Below are 23,241 nucleotides of genomic sequence, written 5' to 3'. Positions count from 1 at the left end.
CTAAATTAGGGCCTCATCCATTTTGAAACATTTGAAAAATTAAGAACATGTTGTAGCTCTTGGAAATATTTATTTCTACAATTTTTATAGCAATCCCAATACGAACAGTCTCTGGGCCAACCACCTCCTACCCTCATTAAAACATATATAAATACCAATCATCAACAATAAACTACCATTATATGAAAGACACTAAATGGGGGCACTGGTTGAAAGGGTTAAAAAAAATGCTAGTTTCAGTTTCGAAACTTCTGAAGAAATTAAAAGAATACAAGAAATTAAAAAAAAAGCTATTTTAAAAATATACAAGGTCAGGTGACCCAAAGAAGCGTAGGTGCCATAGGAGGTTTCCTTGAGCATATTGGACATGACGTCCAGATGTACTGGACAAGACGACAGGAGAAAAATAGGTCAAAATATGTCTACAGGCAGATCAACATAGTATAAGAAAAGCAAACATGTCAGCAACAAAGCTTGCAAGTAGTCAGCAGTGGTTCACAGAGTGGCAAGGGCACATTCACACAGCCACTTCCTTTTGTTACAAGCGTTTTAAAAATATGGTGGCGCTTTCTTAACCAACATTTGGATTTTTGGCCTTCGCTTAGTTGCATCTATGCTGTTGCGCAATACTTGTACGTCTTCATGGGCTGTAAGCAGAGCTGAATGGAACCTGTGCAGTGGCTGCCTCAGATATCAGCAGTAACAGTGGAGCAGCAAGGGGGATCCATAATCAATACCCAAGTCTCACACATTTTCATAAGCAATAGAATAAATTTGCGACACATGCCCCCATTCTATTTTGATAAATATGCCTAGCAGAAAAGTGTCACGCTGTAACAATAGCTACAAGGTGATAAATTAAACTTGGGACAAACATACTTCAACCCTAATATGCATTGCACATTCCATAAGATATTTATGCATATAGTTTTGGCACTATACTTCTTCAATAAGAATCCCTTCATTTGTTACTGTCGCGCTGGAAAAAAGTAAGAGCATTTTAATTCATGCAGATATTTGAACTAGGATACTAATTACTCCAATTTGATACCATTTTTGGTGCATTTGCATCCCTGTCACATATTCATGAGTAGGTAATTAGACCTCAGGAGCTGTAATGTAAACAGCTTTAAAGGCATTAGCTGTACTTCTAAATTTTTAAAGGAGATGCATTTATTAGTAGCTTATGTGCAAAGTATTCATGAATTTGACCTTTTATAAAATATATACTTCCATGAAACTTCTACAAGACCCTTTTTTCTTAAATTAAAGTCATGTAGTAAACAGTCCTTTAAACAGCAAACTAACATCTATGGATTCAGTAGCAGCCATTCTCTCACAGATGTCTGCAGAAGTGGAACTGAGGTTGGGTATGTGATGTAACGTTAGCTGTAATGTTGCAACATACTGTAAATATCACATACCCAAACCCCAATTCCACTTCTGCAGACCTCTGTGAGAGAATGACTACTATTGAATCCATAGATGTTAGCTTGGTATAAGCAACTTCTGCAGTGAAAGAAGAGGGAACAAAATGAAAACAGCACGGCACCATCTTTTTTAAGCTGTCAAGTCTAAGAACTCTGCCCATTTCTAGTGCTTAGCATCTGTTTGCATGTCCATGAACTAATTCTTGCTAGATAATGTCATTCTTCCAGGAACCTTGGAAAGATATTTTAAGGAGTTATACAGCAGGACTTATACTGTCAGTAAACTAGATAGCAATCTGACAGATCTATCTGTATGACCACCAGTTGTCTCTGCTGAAGTTGTGGAGTTGATTGCCCAACTGAAATGGGGGAAGGCCCCAAGAGAGGACTTCATTCCACCAGATTTGATAAAGAAGAATATGGATTGGTAGCCTTGTTTACAGTTATTAATCAGACTGGGTATATTCTTATGGACAGGGGTACTGCAACTAAAAGGCATCAGTTTGGGGAAGGCCTTATTTCCGTTCATGTAGTTTGGTGTGTGTTTGTAATTCATTACTATATAACAATTCTAAGAATTTTTCTTTTCTATGGGAACTAGTACATCAGTGCAAATGGCACGACTTTGCTTTGTGAAGCCACTTTTGATCATTGGAATAATATGCTACAATTTGGCACCTTTACTTGACAGTGTGCGATACTTCACCTTAGTGCCTCCAATTGAAGTGTTGAGACAGGCAATTTTGCTTCTTCTACCTGCTTCATTCTGCTAGAAATGCTAGTGGAAATGTCTTCTGCACATGTCATTGAACAAGCAGCCACCAAGCACACTTAATTTTGCTGAACATTTTTTTTAAATGTTATTTTTGCAATTTTGATAAAAGCTAAAAATCCCTTCTAGGTTTTGATTCCGACGATACCAAATAATAATTGAATAAAAGATCCAATTTTCTATATAGAATGCAATCCTGTACATTAAACCTTGAGAGTATCTTCACAGACACACTTTTTCAATTCTCCATTTAGACCAAGTAAACACTTGAATCATTTGAATGATTTGAACACCTGAATAATTATTTCAGTATAAAACTGATATAAATTTTTAATATCAATAATTATGTAGGAAAACCAACTTATATAGTTGGGAGACTCCATCCAGTCATCCTACGACAATCCCAAACCGACCAACCTTCTGTAGCTCATACAATGTGACATAAAAACAAACAAAAAACCAAAAAACCAAACATATTTCTATGAGATCAGCATTAATAATAATAATAATAATAATAATTCAACTTTTTTTCTGTTTTCATTCTTCCAAGTGTCTTTTTAAAAAATGGGGAAAAAAGGAATTATTCTATCATCAGGGTGTCTCAAAAATCTGTCAAACATGTTTTCTGATATCAGTTTTTCTGTAGATGGCTACTTGGATAGCCATCTTCTTGGCTACTTGGTCTCTACTATGGCCATCTGTTAGATGGCCATAGTAGAGACCACAAAATCTACGGCCCTCGGAGCCAGCCAATCGTTGTGGGGCACCCTCATAGGACTTTGGGTCTATGCTAAGGCCCTCAAGTTATTGACAAGAGATGTCATCAGACCATCCTCAGGGTTGTTTGCTAGACACAATGCCTTATTTAAAATAACACTGGCAGAGGGTCAATTGCCTGAAGTTGTGACCAAGTCACTGATAAGATATGCTACCCAGCTGGGCCAGGTGTTATAATCCCTGTTCCTTAAGAAAGGTATAAAAAGGTGGCAAAAGCTCCATAAACTAAACCTTGGAGTCGACCCAATTCCTCTGAGGGTGCTATACAACTATTGACTTACCCAAGGGAGTCCTCTGGGGTTTGTGGCAACCTGAAGATATATTGATTTTTTTTTTCTCTGCAACTCTCTTGATATTTATTCAATAAATCCTTTTTGGCATTTCACTCTGGTTTCAGCCTATTATCTCTGAATCCTGAATAACCTATTGGCTCCTAGCTGGCTACCAGGTGGCAAAAATTTGTCCTTCCAATCTTTCACTATCCCTGATTTGTGCAAGCTTGTGCACAAAGAAAATGAGAGGGGAATAAATAAACAATCTAAAGAAAGTATGGATATTCACACACCCAGCTCATCTATTAAGCTTATCAAGCATGAATTCAAGAACTTTAACAACATTTAAAGATGCAGATATGACATATGTCAACATGATTTATGAATCAAGGCAAAAAACATGCCAGAGATGTTACAAAGTGATGAAAAAGGCACATCATCAGGCTCACCATTATGAGTCAGGATTAAGAGTGTTTAAATTGTTAACTTCTAAAAATAATCATTTGGAAAGTATAAAATAATACAAACCATTACAGCTGTGCAGTGGTTCTGATTCAAAACCAAAAAGATGCTTCTGAGTGTATGGGCATACACAACTTCTTAAACCAAATCAGTCTTTCTTTTGATCACACTGCAGCTGCAAGGAAAGAGGTGGCTGCTTTAAGAATTTGCTGACATATATTATGTCAGTGCCCAAAATTAAGGTCTTCAAATACAGAACACTGCACATCTCTACACGTTTCACACATGAACATGTCATTCATGGATAGGGGTCCATTTTGTTATAAATATTATTTTTAAGACATAATATCACTGTTATTATATATTATAGTCTGTGGATTAAACTTTCTTTCATGAGAATATTTTTCCTAGTGTGTATTAAGAAGAACTAACAAGTGAGCCATAGATCGTTTAAATAAGTAGAATGCTATTTTAATAGTAGTAGTGTCTTATGTATTTTTTTTGTCTGAAAATAGAAATGATATTTAGGTTTTTAAAAAGAGAATTCTCATTAAACACTTGGAAATCATATATAATAAATTTCAGTGGACTTCAGTGATGTGTGAATTCAAGCAAAAAGCAGTATCATTTTGTCCTTTATATCAAGGAAAGAAAGCTCTTTGTTACAAGATATAATCGAAAGAGAAGGACATTGGAAAAGACATGTAGATCAGACCTACAGCTTCCTGGCAGATGAAAATTGCAGGTGTGTGTGTTTGTGTGTGTTTATAATAAAACTACTAAACATTACTTGCTTGATGGCATACATAATAAAGCACATTATCAAGACATGCTGCGTCCACTATAATAGTTAGTAAAAGTAACGACCATACTTGTTCTTCAACAATAAAAGTACTCAGACATTTCATGAAAAATGATGGCAATTTCCACTGGCCTATATATGTAATAAAAAAGCATAACTCATCAAATTTTGAATTATTTGCTCTTAAGATACACAAGATTTTTTCCCCCCTGAACCCTCTATGTGCTATTAAGTATTCATGAGACTAGCGTGAGTTCAGATACCACCCAAGTAAAAAGTGTTACTATTTTTCAACCTGATTGAAATCATTTCTCAACGAATTGTACACCACAGCCTGCCGAAAGGGCTATTTTTAAGAAAAGGCTGCAGAGATATGCAGAGTACATCCAGGTACCATAGCTGTTAGCGATCAATTTCTTTGAGCACCCTTATCCCCCCTCTAAAATTGATTCATGATAACTGCCTCCATTAGGGTCAAACAGTATTTAACCGCTTGTAAATTTTAATTAAATGATTTGTCACTTTGAACATATAGTTTGTTATCTTGCAGCTGAGCAATGTGTCTTTATCAGAAAATGACTTAAGGAAAAGACATTAATCTATTCTGCCATTTCGACACCCATTAAGGTAATTTCATTGTCGCATAGAAGCAAAGTTGGAGACTTGTAAATGGGCTGTTCCACTGGATATGAGCTACAGCAGAGTGTTAAGGCCATCATTTGTTACTTAACTGCACCCTAATAATTAGTTTAGCCTGGTCATTTTTCATTAGTGGATATTTTATTTCTATGTGGAACCAAATGTTCTCAAGCACCTTGGTGCGGGGAGCAGGTCTTCCTGGAAATACTTGCAGGCTGCTGATTCTTGCTGTTTTGTTTCCTCAGGAGGGCACAAGCATTTCTATGCAAGGAATGTTTCTTGAATATCACAGGGCTATATTTGTACATACAGCCAGTTTTAATATAGTTTGGATAAAACTGAGAAAGGAAATTGCTGCTTTAAAGTTCACCTCAGTAATATAAGACAAAGATAGGAGACAATGATAATGAACTGCACTCTTTGGAAAGTAAACATTGATATATCGAGGGAAGCTATACCATCCACGGTGACTTCTGCACTGTATGTCTACCATAAAATATAACAAATGTAATTAATTTTCTTCCAGATCTTTGTTAGAAATGAGACAGGATGAGTCAGCCATATGTCAAAAACTCAGACTGTAGAGCCCAGCATCAGCCCTTAAACACATCATAAACACATCCTTTAGGTATACATGTGACATCACAGTGCATGTAGAAAAGGGGTGATTACATCATTCTGACCTCATTTGACCTTCCCTATGGATGCAACTGGTCTCTCCCAACATGTTCTACCTGAATCCAGAAAACCTTAGGGTTAGGGATATCCACAGAGATTTGGCCCTTTTTAGTAGAGGTTTAGATCACTTAGAGGATAATCCTATTAACATTCTGTCTACTGCCTACTGGATGTAGATGCAGAAATGTTGCATCACATCACATCTAGATAGATCAGTTAACTTGCTTTCATTGAAGAAAACACCTATGAAGTAACGTTGCTGCTCAACAGCAGTTTAAAACTATCTCAATATCTCAGTGATACTTTCTCAGTAAACCTGTTTTACCATAGTATTAGATTTGCTTTTTAATACTGTATGTATTTGTAAATTATTTTTCAATTCTACAAAGATCAAAAAGATGATTCATAACAATTTAAAAAATTCTGCCTGTCAATTAGAAGAATGCTTTTATGGTCGTCCTATATAAAGGTAAAGATGGCAAGTGAATGTAAAAACTAAAGGAAGGTTTGTTTATTAAGTTTGGGGATGAGTTTGGCAGAATTATGACTGAAAGGGTGTTAAGAGATAACAATGAGTCTGGAAACTGCAGTATGGTTTTATCCTGGGCAGGGTGCATGCAGATCAAATTTTTGTTCTTTAGTAGGTTATTGATTTAGAGAAACCATATGCTGAAATGGGGAATTTCTGGATGAATATGTTGAAGGTTGATAGATTAATGCATTATGAATGGTATATAGTAGAAATAAAGCGTGTGTGAGAATAAACGAAATGTTTAATGAATGAGTCAGCAATGAGCAGCGAGTAAGACAAAGATGTGTGATGTCCCTTTGGTGGTTTATGCATTTATGAATAGATTCATAAGAAATGCTTGTGCTCACCAAGCATTCTAACAAACAAACTTGGACATTTGTTACTTGGGGATGTGAATGTATATGTACTTTTGTATGCAGACAATGCCTTGTTAACTGAGAACCTAAATGATTTACACTGAATCTTGGATAGATTGTATGATGCAACATAACTTGAAAATTAATGTATCAAAGATAATGTAGCTGTATTTGACAGGGAGAAGTTGAGTGAATTATTGCAAGTTATACATAAATGGTGAACAACTAGAGCAAATAGATGAATTTATGTACTTTTGTGAAATGTTTATTAAAGGTGGAAAAGTGGATGGAAACATTTTAACATGTGCAAATACATGTAGAAAGGTATTAAGTAATATGTGGCCTGTTTTGAGGAATGGGTGCTTGTTAAATGAGATGAAAATCATTATGTATAAGAGTGTGCTTTTCTATATAAGTTTGTTATCTAAGGTAAGATGTCAGCGTATTGTAAAAAAACATAAAACTAACAGCAACGGGGTACTTACCAGTAGGACAGAATATATGTAGCTCAGGTGATGTTACTTAGTTGATAACACTACCTAGTTGAGTAAGGAGACATCTGCAAGCAAACCACCAAGCTCAGAGAGCACCAAGGACTCCACATGGGGTACTTAAGAAGAGTGTGTGGTAAAAGAAGAGGAGACAGGGTCAAGAATGAATGAGGGCTGAATGAATGTATCTGGATACAAAGTGATTGACCAGTATGAAATAAATAGATCGGGTTGGTCTGGTCATATGGAGAGAATGAATGAGGATCAAATTGCAAAGCAAATATATGAAGGAAGAGTGAATGGGTTGAACTGGAGTGGAAACTTAGAAAGTCATGCTTGGATGGAGTTGATCAGATCTCAAAAAGGTCAGTGTATAAATTGCGATTTGGCTACGGTGGAAGCAACGAAAAAAGGCATAGTGGATGGTGTTCGTGTAAATCAGATTTATGTTTCCTTTTCTTTTTCTTACCATATGCCTTCATTTTGGGGGGGCTTACTATTCCATGTTCCTTTTCAGTGCTTTGTGTAACACTACTTACTCTGACAGGGAACAGCCCAATGGGTAGTCATACATATAGGAAGTTAAAAGACCCCGATTAATTGCAATTGTCTTGGCAGCAGCAGATGGACAGGGGCCTCTGGGGACAGACTTTACTTATGAGCAAGTTCATGCAAAAGTAGGCTTCTCAGATATTCTGATCCCAAGCTATACCATGTAGTGTTTTAAAAACAATAAGCAACATTCTAAACTGGGCCCATAAACAAATGGAAAACAGTATAAATTAAATAGAGGCAGGGTAATATTTTTATTTGCAAATGTGGACATAATACCAGAACTTATTCTAGCTGGAGCACCTTTTATCAGCTGCGTCTCAGTTACTTTTGAAGGACAGACCTCATAGTATGAATTATAATCTACTCTGACCCTCCCCCAAAGAAGCATTGTAAGTAATGTTAATAATGCCATTTAGTGCTCATAACAAGAGGTATTTATGCTTAATTTTATGTAGCCTTTTCCCCAGGTAATAGAATGGGCAGCATAGAGTGCCAGGAAGGAGTTGCAAGGAAGGTCTACAGTTTTATTTTTGCCAGAAACTGACTTGTATCTTGGTAGCAAGAAGAAAAGGGGAAAGATGATTTGTGACATAAATGTAGCATTTTGAAAACTATTTTTCCCCAGATTTAGTTCTTTCTTCATTTATTTAAGCACTTCTTGTCCCTGTATTCCTAATGAAAACTGCACTGCTTTTTTTCCTGCACTAAGACAAACTTTCCACTTAGAAGTGTTTCTTTTCTTTCCTATAAATGGCTGCAGATTTCTTGAGGCCACTGAACTGAATGTCCCAGTTTCCTTGGTGAGATTCAAGACATATGCATATTTATAGCCTCCCTGCTTTTTCAACTTGTAACAATAAGTACTCAAAGGATGGAACTTGCTTTCCATGACATACTACTAATTGTCTCCCTGATGGCACTTAGGGGCCAGCAAGCATACGCCCTGTCTTCCCACATGGAGCTGAGACATTTCACATTCTATTTTTGCCTCCAGCTGTGCTATATGTATCAACTTTCACTCTGCAGCAATTTAATGCTGTCTTACTATCTTCAGCAACCAATAGTGTTTCTGATGGGAAATGGCACAGATAACCTTCCAGAAGCTAAGAAGTTGCAAGAACAGACTGATGAAAATGGGGAAAAGGGATATACTATCATTATTAGGAGACCAAGCTTGGTGTAGTGGTTAAGGCACCAGGCTAAAAACCAAAGCCAGCTGGGGGGTCTTGGGCCAGTTATTCTCAGTCCTAGGAAGGAGGCAAGGATAATCCACTTCTGAAAAACCTTGCCAAGAAAACTGCAGGGACTTATCCAGGCAGTCGCCAGGAGTCAACACTGATTTTAAGGACACCCCCCAAAATGCATTATTAAAGTGCAAATGCTGAATTCCAGATACTGCTTGACTCTTTCCCAATTATATTTTGTTTACAAAACAATATGTTGGTTTTGTTTTGCCAAGCTATGAGTTGAATTCGGCCATTTCTAATCTCCTCAAAAACTTATTTGTCCTTTCCAATGCCTTTGTGGGGTTAACACATCACACTAAACCAACATATGCTTTAATTTTGATTTCTTGTGCTTTATGGATCCAGCTATTGCAATTTGTAAATCATGATTTATAGCTTTGTGTGGTTTATATGGCCCCATGTGTGAATCTAGACACTGTTTAAGTTTGAATTTGTTAATGTTAATGTCAATACTGTGGGACAGCCAGATTCATTTATTTGAATCTATATTTAACATTTTCATTAAAATAAACAAACAAACTTTGAACAAGTGGTTGGGATTTCAAGATGCTGGTACCTGAAAATGGTCACTGTCAGGATGTCTCATCTTAACTTTTATGATAGTGTCTATGTGTTGATGCCCTAGTGCAGAGATTCCAATCTTTTTAGTCAATGGGCTGTATGCAGAAATAAAAATTAAATCTAATGCAAAATTTCTGGTTGAATGTTGTATCTTTTTCTAGAGAATTAGCAGTACCTGAGGCATCTCTTCCTCTGGTTCAGTTTTCCTAGATCTTCCCAGCGTCTTGGAAATGTCAAACTTTAATATTGGGTTGGTGGGAGACAATACTAGTCCTGTGCTGTTCCCAGGCCTCTCTCTGAGTTCTGCACTAGTTTAGTTGTTCTGTATCTCCTACAGAGGGAGGGATTGGGGTAATTTGTCTCTGTATGCCATCAAGTGTCAAATCTCACTAGAAGGAATATGGGTTGGGAATGTGAATTGGGACATGAGGAGATGCATGTTCTATCAGTTTTGATGACTGGTAAGGGAACTACTTTCACAATAGTTACAGTTAAGCTTCCTTATGACAGGAGACAGACAGGGATGGGCAAATGTATTAACTGTGGTTATGTCAAAAGCTTAACTGGTATAAACACAACTGATGCATATTCTGCTTCTTGATTCTAGAGATTAGAGATGTTGATCAGTTGGCTTGTCTATGCATGGATAACTATCTAAGAACATAAGGCCCAAAGCTTTGGATAGAAAAAAAGAGCTGGGACAAAACTCAGTTTGCATCTCCATTTGCTTTCAGAGAAATGTGGGGACCAGTCTGTCAGTTTTAACAGGAGGACAAAATGAAGCAGCAAGTAGATCTCTTTCTAGCCCCTTGTGGTTACAATATTTTCCCCCAGGCGTTGCCTGCAATAACAGTATTTTAGAATGTAAGATGATCATTCATAAAATCTGGTAAGTTAACTCAAAGAAATCCCACCCTCCTAATTTGGATTCAAAGGCTTTCATCCAAGATTTTCCTGCGGCGGAACATGCCATCCTAATCCTCCATTGCAGCACTTCAAAAATCAGATTATCCTCAAGATATCTCATGATGTTAGTAGTTACAAGAAACAGATCACAGAAAGAGATCAATTACATAAGATTACCACTAAGTCAGCATCTGATATTTTATGACAATAATGACAAATGAAAGGAAGATCCAATCTTTGGAATCTGTTACCACTGCCTTCCAATTATTTAAAACGGGAGTTGCTATTAAAGGCATGGCCAGCCCAGAGTCAGAAGTTGTTGTTTTTTCAATACATTTAATGATAACTTATTAATGAAATTTTGCTGCACTTCTGTTTTTAATGTGTCAGTTTATGACAAATGCAGAATACTGTAACTACCAGTGTAGACTTTGTATACCTATTAACAAACAGGTTACACTGCCCACAATGAGGTTTGCTCCCTAATAAATCCATTTAGGAATGCACCTTAAACTGTTTTGATGTTAAAGCCAGTTTCAGTTTCACAAGCTTAAAATGTCACAAATAAATATCAGGAAAGGCAAGGTCAAATTTGAGCAACCATAGCTAGGGTGCTCATTTTGCTCACCTTATTGGACCTCCAAAACAGAGGTCCAGCACTCGTTTGTTTTTGTAGGGAGATAAATTCATATTCAGAAAAAAGTTTTGGTGTCTCAGCTGATGGAGAACAGTGCAGTGGCACTCCTGAGCATTCATTGCTTATTTTTCTCAAGTTCATAATAAGAACAAGTTATGTTCCATCCATGGCTTGCATCGATCCTGCTAATTATCACATCCTTTCCCAGCTAATGAAAGCTGAACACTAAAACTCATGAATCTTCAATGCAAAAATACACTTAATGTCATGTCTGATTCGACCCTCCTGTTAAGTGAAGAAAAGCAGGCTCCTTTTTTATTTGGAAGTGACATTTGACAGTATTTTTTACCATTTTAAATTAACACCAGCCTCAGTCAAAGTGAATTATAACCTCTCCCTCTTTCTGGTGCTGTATTATATTTATATGTTCTAGCTAGATAAACTTTAAATCATTCATATACTTCAGCTCATGACAAAATAGCCAACTTCAGCTTTCAGAGAATTTCCTTTGTTTGCCAATATGCAATTAGCTTTTGTCATTGATTTTGCCATCTGCTTGGCACTGGCATCATTTTCTCTGAGACTTGCCTTTTCAGTACATTTCCTTTCATGGAAATGAAGAGTGATTGACCAGCAGCACATGGGTAGCGGGAAAGTGTATAAAGCTCCTTCAAGGAGTAGAGAAGTGTCTTCTACAATGTACATATCTTCAATCAGCCTTACATCCTAAAGGAGGTACAGTGGAGCAGGCAATTTAAAACAAGCCAATGTAGAGAAAATGATACTTGCTTCTTACAAACACCTGGTGATGTCTGCAGGGCGCAGTAAAAAAAGTCAAGATGGCGGCCACAACAGCGTGACTGAAGCTCTGCCTGTTTTCTATACACGTCTTGTGTGAGACACACATAAAAACAGGTAGAGTTTCAATGGCACTGTCAGTCGAAAACACATCTCAGATTACAGGTTAGAGCCACTGCAAAAGCTCGCTTCTATAGTGCTAAATAGGCACGTTTTTAAAATAGCAAGCTTTTACTCCTACTATACAGCATTAAATCTGCAATTCACATAATGCTTAATTTAGAATAGGCCAAGTCATAACAATAATGATACTATGAAATAAATGTGGGTTCTATCCAAATTGTCCCAATGTTAAAGATATTTATTTACTTACTGATTTATATCCTGCCTTTCTGCTCTGGAAGTAGTCAAAGTGATAAACAAAGCTGAAAACAAACCAACCAAACAAAATTACCCCTCTCTACAAATTAAAATTAAAATTAGTGATGAAGTAAGTTACTGAAGTAATATAACAATTAAAAGCCTGGAGAAAGAGATGCCCATAATTAATCTAAGTCAAAAGGCATCTTTATAGATTTTCTAAATGTTGAGAGAGGGGGAACCAAACATTGCATTCCATAGCCTCAATGGCATCTTCAAAAGGAACTCTTTTTAAATTATTTTATTCTGCTGAAATAATTAACATAAGGAAAGTATGCATTGTACAGCAGCAGAATTAAAAAATAATATAATTTCAAACATAGTAATAATGATAATAATTTTAAAAGGAAAAAAAGGGGGGGGCTAGCAAATTATGTTATATAACAACTCCAAAACCTTCTCCCTTACGCCACTTTTGTGAAAAACAACTGATTGAAATGTTGACAGATAAAACCACAACAATCCATTGCTGCAAATTAGCGTATGGTAATTCTTTTAGCCAACTCCCATGCCTGAAAAATCCATGAATTCTCCATACTTTGATATGGGAATATAACCAAGAAGAACATATGCATTTCTAAGACACATTAAACCATATTAAAAATTCTACTAATGTCACCTCAATATGTGATGGTAATAGGACAATTCCAAACCATATTACTGTAAGTTAGTGTTCTGATAGAGTTGCTTCTTTATCAGCAAGGGGATTGTAACTAATGCTTATTAATCTTTTTCTAGTTACGCAATATAAGTGTAGCTTTTTTGTTTTGGCAATAACCTCATTTTAAGATTGCAGGAAATTAATTTCATGTTGTTTAAAACAACTCTCAATTGGTTTATCAAAACAGGATATCTCAAGAGAGTTTCTGCTGTACTCATCAGCTAAATAGGTTTGTAATGGGTCAGACTGTTCCTTAGATATTCTTAGATACTGCAATTTCTTTAGGGTTGGAAATAGTAAGGAGGAAAATATAGTGAGAATTTATGGTCTAGAGAACAGAAATGAAGCAGAATAAGTTATGCCAATGATCTGATTTCTGCCAATCCAGCTGTTGCTTCATTGACAACACATTCTTCAAACAACCAAAACCAACAATCATATACATGAATATTACTAGATGCAGCCCACAAAGATCACATGGACTATTAAATTGGTATAAGGATGTAGAAAACCTTACTTATAACAGCAAAGACATGGCCAGGGATTGGCTGTGGAACAGATCATGAACTGCTCATGCGCAATTCCAAGTCAAACTAATGTGAAAGAACAAAGTCAACCAGTTTCCACAATATGGTCTTTAGCATTTATCCACCATTTTCAAGGAGAACCTCAGGAATCACTATAAAGTCATTGATAAGGAACCAGGGGAACAAGGGAATGAGATCAAAATGTTGACACAGACTTGATGGGACTTAATCAAATTTCTTTAGGATTGTAAGGGTCAATTAAGTTTCTAACTCTAGAGTTCCCAACATTCCATTATACTTCACAGCAGGAGTGAATGTATCATTTACAAGCCCTGGGTGTGGCGATCAGAGCCTTTCAGATGTTGTACTGAATTGTTGCTTTTATATGAGAAACTAGAAAATAATTAAATACATTAAACTGAAATTAAATCACATTTACTTCTTGTCCTGGTTCCACTTACTTGACATACCACTCAAAAGCCAAGTACAAAATCAAGATCTGGATACTGACAAAATTACTTTAACGTTAGATGCAGCTGTACAGCATGTTGGATTCAAAGGCAAAAACATGCTTCAGGGTTTATCTTGAAAAGGTACAACTGCTTCAAGGAGCTGCAGAAAGCTGCTATGTTTGTATCCCCGTATACTTCTAAGCATATTTTTGCCTTTGAATTTGAAGTAAAACCCTATTACTAGGTGTGAAATAAAAACAGTAGTCGTACAAAACAGCACCTTTTCAGTGGTAAGACAATGCTTTAGTATTCCCTTGTTCATATGTACCTTTCTGTAGTGTTAATTTTGTATAAAAGTGGTAGCAAACTCAAACTAATTTGGTTTTGATGAGGTGGCTTGATTTTAACATTTTATGTTTTATAATGGACTTTAATTTTTGCAAGCTGGAAATACTTTTTTTAAATAAAGAGGCTGCCTTAATGATTCCATTGATTTTTATGGGATAAAATAAACAAGATAAAATCACAGATGCAAACAAAGCCTGCTTATCCATCCAGGAGAGGGTCATATGTTCACCAAAGGTCCTTGACAGACAGACTGACAGACAGACAGACAGACATGTATCCTAATCCCTTTCTTTGCCTGATACATATGAAAATGTGGAGTGGGGTACAGAATAAATATATAATTTCAATAATTGGGTCCCCATGCCTTTCCTGATTGGAATGAGGCCGGTTCAAAGAATAACAATGAAGATCCAACTCAAATAGTTATGGTACAGCATTCTAGGATGTTCAACATTATAGTTTCGCACTTATGTGTGTCTAAGTTCATAACAGTCTTATGGTGACATGATGTATGTAACCATCATGTCATATGTAAAATGATTTTGGTAGACTCCCTTAGGTGTCATAATATTTAATTTAGACCTAACCAGGAAGAGAGAACAATTTCTTGGTAAAGCTTTGAAGAATGATGTAATTCTCAGTTCATTTTAAAGCCTTGTTTTGTAAAAAAAATGCTAATGAGAATGGTGCTTTTACTATATCTAATACAGTACTTCTTTTTTAAGGAAGCTTATACTGGGCTTGTGACTTTAGGGAACAATGTAAAATAAATTCAAACTGCTCTTGATGTAGTGCTATAAATGAGCATACTGTCCTTTATACATATCAATATGGTAAATTCTAAAAACTAGTTATCTGATCATCAAAGTCCATTCAGACCATTTTCTCTTCCTATTGTACTCTGTTCCCTTGTATTTGGCAAAATGGTTGTGACATTATCTAAATGTGCTATTCTTAGAAAAGTGTAGAGAGGTTTATATGGCATAATGCTGTACAAAATGACACAGGGGGAAACAATGGAGAAATACTCCTCTTAGCTTTGGGTAGTGAATCATCATTCTGACCTGAGGCTTTTAAAACTAATTTTAATTAATACACCCAGTTACAGAGTACATACTTTACAAAAGAGAGGGAATAAAAAAAGACTAGCTCTGATGAGAAAGGATGAGTTCCTGAGTGCAAGGAGCTTTTTAAGCCTTTTAGCCAAACACACTTAGAAACCCCTTTCATTTTCTTGCCAATGTATGAACTTTTTAAGAAGATCCAGGTGCCCAGGGACAGTGGAGGTGAGGCTTGCATGCACACCTAACGACAACTTCCAAGGACACACAAAGGCTTGATCTTCAGAGACTATTTACAGAGAGTTCTAGCAACAATTAAAAAGAGTCACAACTTTATTGAAGGAAAAATCAGACCAGCCTGGAGAAATTGGGTAAATACTTGTTATACAAAGCCTCTGACATGGTAGGCTAGAATTAGGCTGCATTTTTTCCACAACACACAATCTTCCCTTTCAGGTTTTCATGGGTAGTTATGGGGCAGGTTGGCAACAAAGTTTCCAGCGTAATGAAGGCAAAGCACTTGAATAGTTGCAATTGAACTGAGCATGGCCTGTTTTTGCTCTGTTGTACTTTTCATGATTTTTAAAATTGTTCACATGAGAGTAGTTCATGGATTCGGATGGAGACAAAGGGTTCAAAGCATTTGTAGGGGAAAGTACCTTAGATGTCTATAGCAAATGGAGTTTTCATCAAAATGATGAAAAGTGCCCCTTCCATACTTGTGTGGGACATCACTATGTGAATACAAAAGAGGCACAATTTGTGACATGACATCATGATGGACATTTTAATGATTTGTCCTCCTCTGCAGATGCCTGTGATATGTAGTGCTAGCAGCTTCATTCCACATCCTCCTCCTTTTTAAAACCTCTGCCATTAAGGCAGGAGGTATTTCCCTACTGATTCCATTAGGCTTACCTCATGCAGCTAGTAGGCAAGTGGGAAAATGTGACCACGGATTCACCAAGAGTTGAATTTTGAAGTAGGAGGAGGGATGGAAAAGAAAGAAGCCAATAAGCTCTGTTAAATCCATCAGAAATAAGGGTGTGTGAGAGAGAAGCCATACTGCCACTGCAAAACGATGCCACCCACCTCTAAAAATGTTATAATCGTTTTGGCCCACCTATCAAAGAACTCTTTGAAAGGCCCACGTTTTTGGCTCATTCTAATTTTTTAAACAGACCATGGTTTAACAGGGTATAAAAACCATATATTTTCTCTTTCTTTTGTTCTTGTATAGCTTAGTTGCTCCCTTTGTGGAAGATTGTAGGTCTGAGGCAGCACCTGCCCTCTGGAATGAGGTTGTCCCTGAGCTCTGGATGTCCCCTACTCTGCTGCTGCTTAGAAGAGCTGTGAAGACTTGGCTTTTCACCCAGGCCTTGTGAGCCACACTGAATAGTTAAGGGTTGGATGACATAGAAGTTTAATAAATTATTATTATGGATTATTATTACTGCAGCCTCATTATGGGACACTCAGCCTTGTATATGTCCTATAATCATTTCTCTTTTGAGGCAGCTTCTGAGAGATTTCCCTAGTATTTCAAGTATTTGTCCATGTCAATAAAAGTTATATTTTGCAATATTAGGGGGGTGGGAATTTGGAGGGTTGGGGCTGTTGGAAAAAATTCAACCCGAAACTATTAACTTTGAAAATCTTTGAATTTTGGCTTCATGTGGAAGTTTAGGCCATTCTGAGTTGTCCTATTGCCTTCTTCTTTTTTCAAGATTATTTTTCTGCACTGGTAATAGGCTGGTGGTATTTTACATGGGAGAATTACTTGCCAGGCACTTATACAACACAGTTCAAATGTAAAAAGCAGAATACATTTCAGTTTGCCAGGAGTACAGAGTCTTCTGTGAGTATCTACTAAAATAAAATTAGCTAAATTTACTAAACTAAATGCCAGATCTTTGATTAGGAACCGCTTTCTGATAATGGTTTAGCGCTTAGTAAACTCCCAACCAACCAGTTTTTTTTCCTCTTTGAGTTCTTTAATTGTTCCTATTGAACAGTAAATTGGGATACAAGGAAGGAAAGGGACTTTGTAAAGACAGAAGAAATATTTAGTTATTAAAAATAGTTCTCTAGAGCAACTCAAAGGACTGTATAATAAACAGGTAAAATACATGCTGTTGCCTATATAACTGCCTTTTGGACAAAAATCCTGCATATAGATCACAATATATGTATATAAACACGTTAGTTTCCTTGCTCTAACATTGGCTGAGGCATGCTTTTTTAAACATTTCATTATTGATTCCTTGTGTCTAATTTTTAAGCTTGTTGATGAATGGTTTGATTAAATAAAAAGCTAGAAATACGTATATATAGCACATGACAGAATATGCTAAATAATCACTTTGTACTTGCTAAGTAGCAGAAATTAACAGTAAAAATTTCATTAGCAGATTATGTTAAGTGCTAAGATTAAAAAGTAAACTTGAAATGTCTTGAAAACCAAAGGCAACCAAGGAAGCACCAGGCACACCTCTCTTAGGGATGGTGGTGTAGGTAACCATTGAGAAGGCCCCCCTCTGCAAAGTTATCTGCCATTCTTCAGCATTCAGGGTCACCTGGAGAAGGATGATCGTAAAACTTGGGTGACAATAACAGAGAAGCAGTGTTCCTTCAGATAACAGAGCTCCAAGCTGACTATCAGAAAAGCCACATGTTACATGTGTTACTATTTTGTTGACAAGATTTCTCTGCCACCGTGTCATACAGAACAAGCACATTTCAAATGAAGTAAAGGAATTCCGTAAGGAGAGGTCAGCAGACCTTACCAGTCATTCCATTAATTCTTAAATCCCAAAAGCTGTGTTCCTTAAATAATGATTACATTTTCCCTCAGAAGTGCACACTCTCCTTCCAGTAAACAGATGGTTCTTCAAGGCTACCCCAGGGTGCTTAATTACTCAGTGCTCTGTATTTACAGTCATTCTGTTTATGTTACCCTTTTTTTTTTCATCCTATGAAATCTTGCAAAGTTCAGAGTTCTATACAATACCCTTTTCCGCCCAAGCTGGTAAACAACTATTTAATGGGTTAAACATTCTCAAAGTATTCAAGGCCGGTTACTCTATAAAGATCTTGCTCACTGTAATAATTTACAAGCCCATGACAAGATTCTTCCTACTTAATTTTTTGATAGAACAGCAGCAACAGCTGATTCCACATCATTATTTGAGAATGAAAGTAATGAATGCCAGCCTGTAGTATTCCTTGGTCATTCATCTTCCCATAAAACTAGACTGTGGCAAGCAAAGTATCTGTAACCAAAAAAGTACTAGAGAAAAAAAAAGATGGTTTCTTCTGTAAATCAGACTGCATGCAAAAGTATTTCTATTGTTACCACATCTTCCTTCCCAGTTCCAGGTATCTTTTTTATGCCAGGGCTTATTTTCTTTGTCAAAAGTTAAGATTTGGTCTTGACTTGATCAACCGGTAACAAAACCAAAACATATTATTTTCCAAAAAATGTTAACAATACAATACCAATACTTGTTTTAGTGAATAAGAAAACATGAGACGTAAATGGCCTGCCCCAATTCTCAGGTTATATCGGTCCTGAGATGTGACTTACTAAGATTCTACATCATCCCATTTTATCATCTGTTAAAAATCCATGTAAAAAAACTTGCTGGTGGTAGTAGTTCTCCATTATGTTTCTGTATTACTAATTGACAGATATACAAAGCTAGCTAATCAATGCCACACCTATGCTTTACTTTTCACAATTTTATTCCAGTCCTCATAGCCATAGTTTCTCTGAACACCAGGGAAAATGATTTTGTGAAGTTCTCCATCAATTTTTCCCCAAGTAATATCTAAGTGTGTCTGATAACTCTCCCGTGCAAAAGTAGAATAATATCTTCTCTGAGATGATTGGAATTGATAACCAACAGCTGCATGTCCAGGAGAAGGCGGCTGTTCCAGTATCAACATATCTGTTCCACTGGAGAAGCAACTGTTATTCTCACTGAAGAAAACAGCATATTTCAGGAGATCAGCTTCCTGACAGTATCTAAGTTAGGTGTGAAGATAATTGCTTAAAAAATTACCCAAATATTGGTTAGGAATATAGTGATAACAACTAGCTTAATGACAGCCATGCCTGTCTATATACTCAGGGACTCAAGGATACTGTAAGAAAAGAAGGTGCAGGAAAAAGGAAGGAAGGAAGGTTGGTTTCTGTCTGCCATCACTAGGCCTCCAGCTGTCAAAACTAGAGCCCATATTCACTTACTGATAAGTCACTTTCTAGTGGTGAATGTACTTCTCAGGGTAGTGACAAGTCTCATGCTTGAAGGAAGTGATGGAGTTTCTGAAAAACTAAAATAGAGATGTCAGGCTAAAACTCAAGGAAATTCTGGCAACAGACTCTGAAGTCTTCAAAAGCAAGGCCTGTTGAAGCCACCTCTTCAATCCTAATAATCTCCTCAGGAATGGAAGGACATATTTTTGTACAATAATATATGGAGTCCAACAATATGAAAATTAAATATTTCCATCTTTCTTTTTTACTGTTTTCTTCCCATGGCTCTAGCAGATTAACTTGTGGCAGAATGAAAAAAAAATCACCTGTTGTACAATCACTTTAATAGATTCTGTTGATCCTCATATTCTTGGTCAATTATATAACTTTTATTATATAGCTTTTATATGCATCTTAAATGGGTATGTTATCACTTGGTACTTTTTAAAATAATGAACTAAAGATTCAGTCCAAAGAGGTCAGTGACAGATTTTCATAAAAGCAGGCCAGTCAGTTGGACTTCATACCCAGAAAGAAAAAGAAAAAAATCTGAAGGAAGTAGAGTTTTAAATATCAACTACGGTAACATAAGCAGAGCACTAGGTGTGTGCAGAGCTCACCCATTCAAAATGAAAGATTACCTGTTTTTCCTAAATACAGGTAGTCCTCTTTTAGCTTCCACAGTTGGGGCCAGCAACTCAGTCATTAAGCAAAGCAGTGATTAAGTGAAACCATGACTGTGGTTATGATCTTACTTCAGCTTTCCCTTGCTTTACCAACCTACAAAGGTCGTAAATGTGAGGATTGGTCGCAAAGTTATTTTTCCATCACTGTTGTAACAGTGAATGATTGCTCTACAAGGCAGTCACCAACCGAGGACTACCTGTAGTAATTTTTAAAAAGCTGCAACTTTTAAATCTCAGATGTTTACATTTGGGATTCAGAAAGTTCAAGTTGCTAAAGACAGTTTCACAATAGACCCATCAATTAGAAATATTTCTTAATGTGCCTGTAGTTTCCTAATATTAACTTTTGTGGCAAACTCAGAAATTGGGTATTTTTACATCCAAACCTTGGGGAATACTCATACAGTTTTCCCCTTCCATCCCCATAACACTACTGTAAAATTTGCTTTATTATAATGCCAAAGGTATCAAAATTCTACACAATCTCATGGAAAGAAACAAACTGTTATATGTCACTGAAGTAATAAAATGTATGAAACATGAGTATAAAACCAGAATTAGATAATTTGGCCAGCAGTTTATAGTTAAGGGATTCACAATAATGCAATATTGTATTGTAGCTGAAAACCATATGCCCACTTCTAATTAGAGGAACAGAAGAGATGACTCTGAAAAAAAATGTAATGTTTACCTATTGTCTTTCAGATTGCTTATTTACAACATGTGACAACTGTTTCTGCTGAGCAGTTTTCTCATTTTCTTTTAACAGGCATTTATGAATACCAACAAGGACACACATTGGAAAATAATGTTTGTTGAATTTATTTTTTAAAAAGATCTAAGTTACACACGTTGATCATACCCACTTAATGTAACTGTTTTAATGGCATGAAATAATGTGAAGTTAGTAGCAAGAAAAGTGGAAAATTGCATAGTTCTGGCTTTGTTGTTGTTGTTGTTTTTTTAAAGCCAATGACTGGAGACTAATAATTAGAGGAAAAAATTGCAGGATCAGCATGAACAATAGTTAAAAAAGAAACCTTGTAAAGGAAAGTAATGTACTGAATATTCTTCCCAATATTTGTAAAGCATTATGAATGCATATAAACTAAACAAATAATAAATCTACTTTTTTTGGAAAATAAAACAGCATTTTGAGGTATGGAATAATATCCTTCTAATATTCCACTATCCTGTTTTCCCCCCAATCCGATTAGTTGCTATTTTATCTTTCTTGTTTCTTTTTTTTCCAGTTGTTTTTATTTTCTAAATGGAAAGTATTATGGTCAATTCCAGCTAATTGGTTAATATGAACAATTACTGGTCAATGATACTGCTTTTGATTTCATCAAATGTCCTCACATGGTCATGAGATATCATTTTAAATAAACAAATATACAACAAATAGGTAAACATTTTATAGACTTTCCTGCAAAGTAATAGAAATTAAAAATATATTATTCAATGCTGCAGATTTTTTTTTTAAAGCATTGGTAAATAAGTCATATCAGTTCTGCAGGTCAATAGCAATAACAATTATGCCAGAAGAATGTCCTTAGGATGGGAATTCCACAAGCGAAGACAATGCCACTAAAGTGGGTTGGTCAATCCAGCATCTGCAATTTCAAACATATACAGTATGAGGTCCATAATGGAAAAACTTATTTGATAGGCAAAATTGGATCTTTCAGAAAGCTGCACAGTACTTAACTCATTCTAAAAACTGCCTATTTGTACTGAGAAACTGAATTAATATCACTGAATATTTGAAGCCATCACATGTTGCCTTCTTAGGATAAAAATTATGGGACCTCAACAGCTTGTATATTCCATTTTTCACACACACACACACACACACACACATACATATATATGCCATTTTTTCTATACTCAGGCAAAAGTGACAACTGAGGGCAAGTCCAACCTAATACATTAGAGAAACATTTGTCACTGTTTGTGAACACTCAAAGCTATTCTCTAAATATACTTCTAACATGATTTATAAGCTTTCAGATTTTGTGAATACAATAGAATCATATATAAGACAGATGTGACTTCCTAGTGCCTTACGGTGGAAATCAGATAACCTGAATGGTTAGCCAACAGGTGAAACCAGATCCCTACAGGTTGCCTTTTCTTAAGTGCTGTTTCTCCTCAGTGTTTCTACTTCCATATTGCTACTTGCTTTTTTTTTTTTTTTCCCCTTTCAGTTCTGACATGGGAATATTGATCCCATGTTAGACTGACTACAGATTTACCAAGACATTGATTCTGCCATTGATACAGTGAAAGGCTATTAAAGACTTTCATGGATTCCCACCTCAACAAATCTAGTGAATATAAACAATTTGGTTTACTGGGCCACAGATTCCTGAGTGATTCTCTCCCTGTTGCTATCCAGGATCACTTCAGCTCGGGGTAAATGTTTTATTACAAAGGCACTTTAAGTAATTCACATGTATGGCGGGGGGAGGGGCATTTCATAGGTTTGGTAGTGAATGCAACTTACATGTGTGTGGAGTATACTCAATAACAATACCCATCAACTTTCCAAAGCGTTGGGAACTGGACTCCTAGAATTACCAACCAGCACATTCATGAAAAAAGTCTAAATAAGTACGTATTAAGAGACTTAAAACTTAGTAGATCCTTTTCTATCTTTATGCAGTAGGCCTAGGCTCCTGTTCCTTCTTTGCCTGCCACTGGTGTTGAAATCTCATGTCCAAAAAATTTTTGCCCATGGTGGACATAACTGATTGGTGTGATATCCTTGTTGTGATTACAGTGTTTGTCAACCATTGACAGATAAGCCTAACCACAATCCATTTTAGCGGGGGGAAAAAGTGCTAGACAGCTAATATAAGTGATGTAACTGATTGGTGCACAAAACTCATTGGCAGGGAAAAACTTTTT

General features: G+C 36.3%; 1 protein-coding gene across 4 annotated transcripts in view; it reads right to left on the bottom strand.

Annotated features, from left to right (window-relative positions):
* Nucleotides 1-23,241, bottom strand: part of NEGR1 (neuronal growth regulator 1) — a 566,285-nt gene that overhangs the window by 36,866 nt on the left and 506,178 nt on the right. For 2 of the 4 annotated variants that reach the window (XM_088153542.1, XM_088153544.1), the window contains one exon: nucleotides 21,149-21,944. The exons of the other annotated variants lie outside the window; for them this stretch is intronic. In XM_088153542.1, coding sequence (XP_088009668.1) covers nucleotides 21,919-21,944 — 26 coding nt within the window. In that variant the 3' untranslated portion in view covers nucleotides 21,149-21,918. Of the gene's footprint in view, nucleotides 1-21,148; nucleotides 21,945-23,241 lie in introns of those variants that run through there. 4 annotated transcript variants of the gene reach the window in all.

The sequence above is a fragment of the Python bivittatus genome, unplaced genomic scaffold (assembly GCF_059951505.1).
Source record: "Python bivittatus isolate LINGU-HERP-01145 unplaced genomic scaffold, Pbiv_v1 ctg000700_np1212, whole genome shotgun sequence".
Classification (NCBI taxonomy): domain Eukaryota; kingdom Metazoa; phylum Chordata; class Lepidosauria; order Squamata; family Pythonidae; genus Python; species Python bivittatus.
The sequence above is the reverse complement of the archived record's forward strand: the minus strand, read 5'-3'. Positions and strand labels throughout refer to the sequence as shown.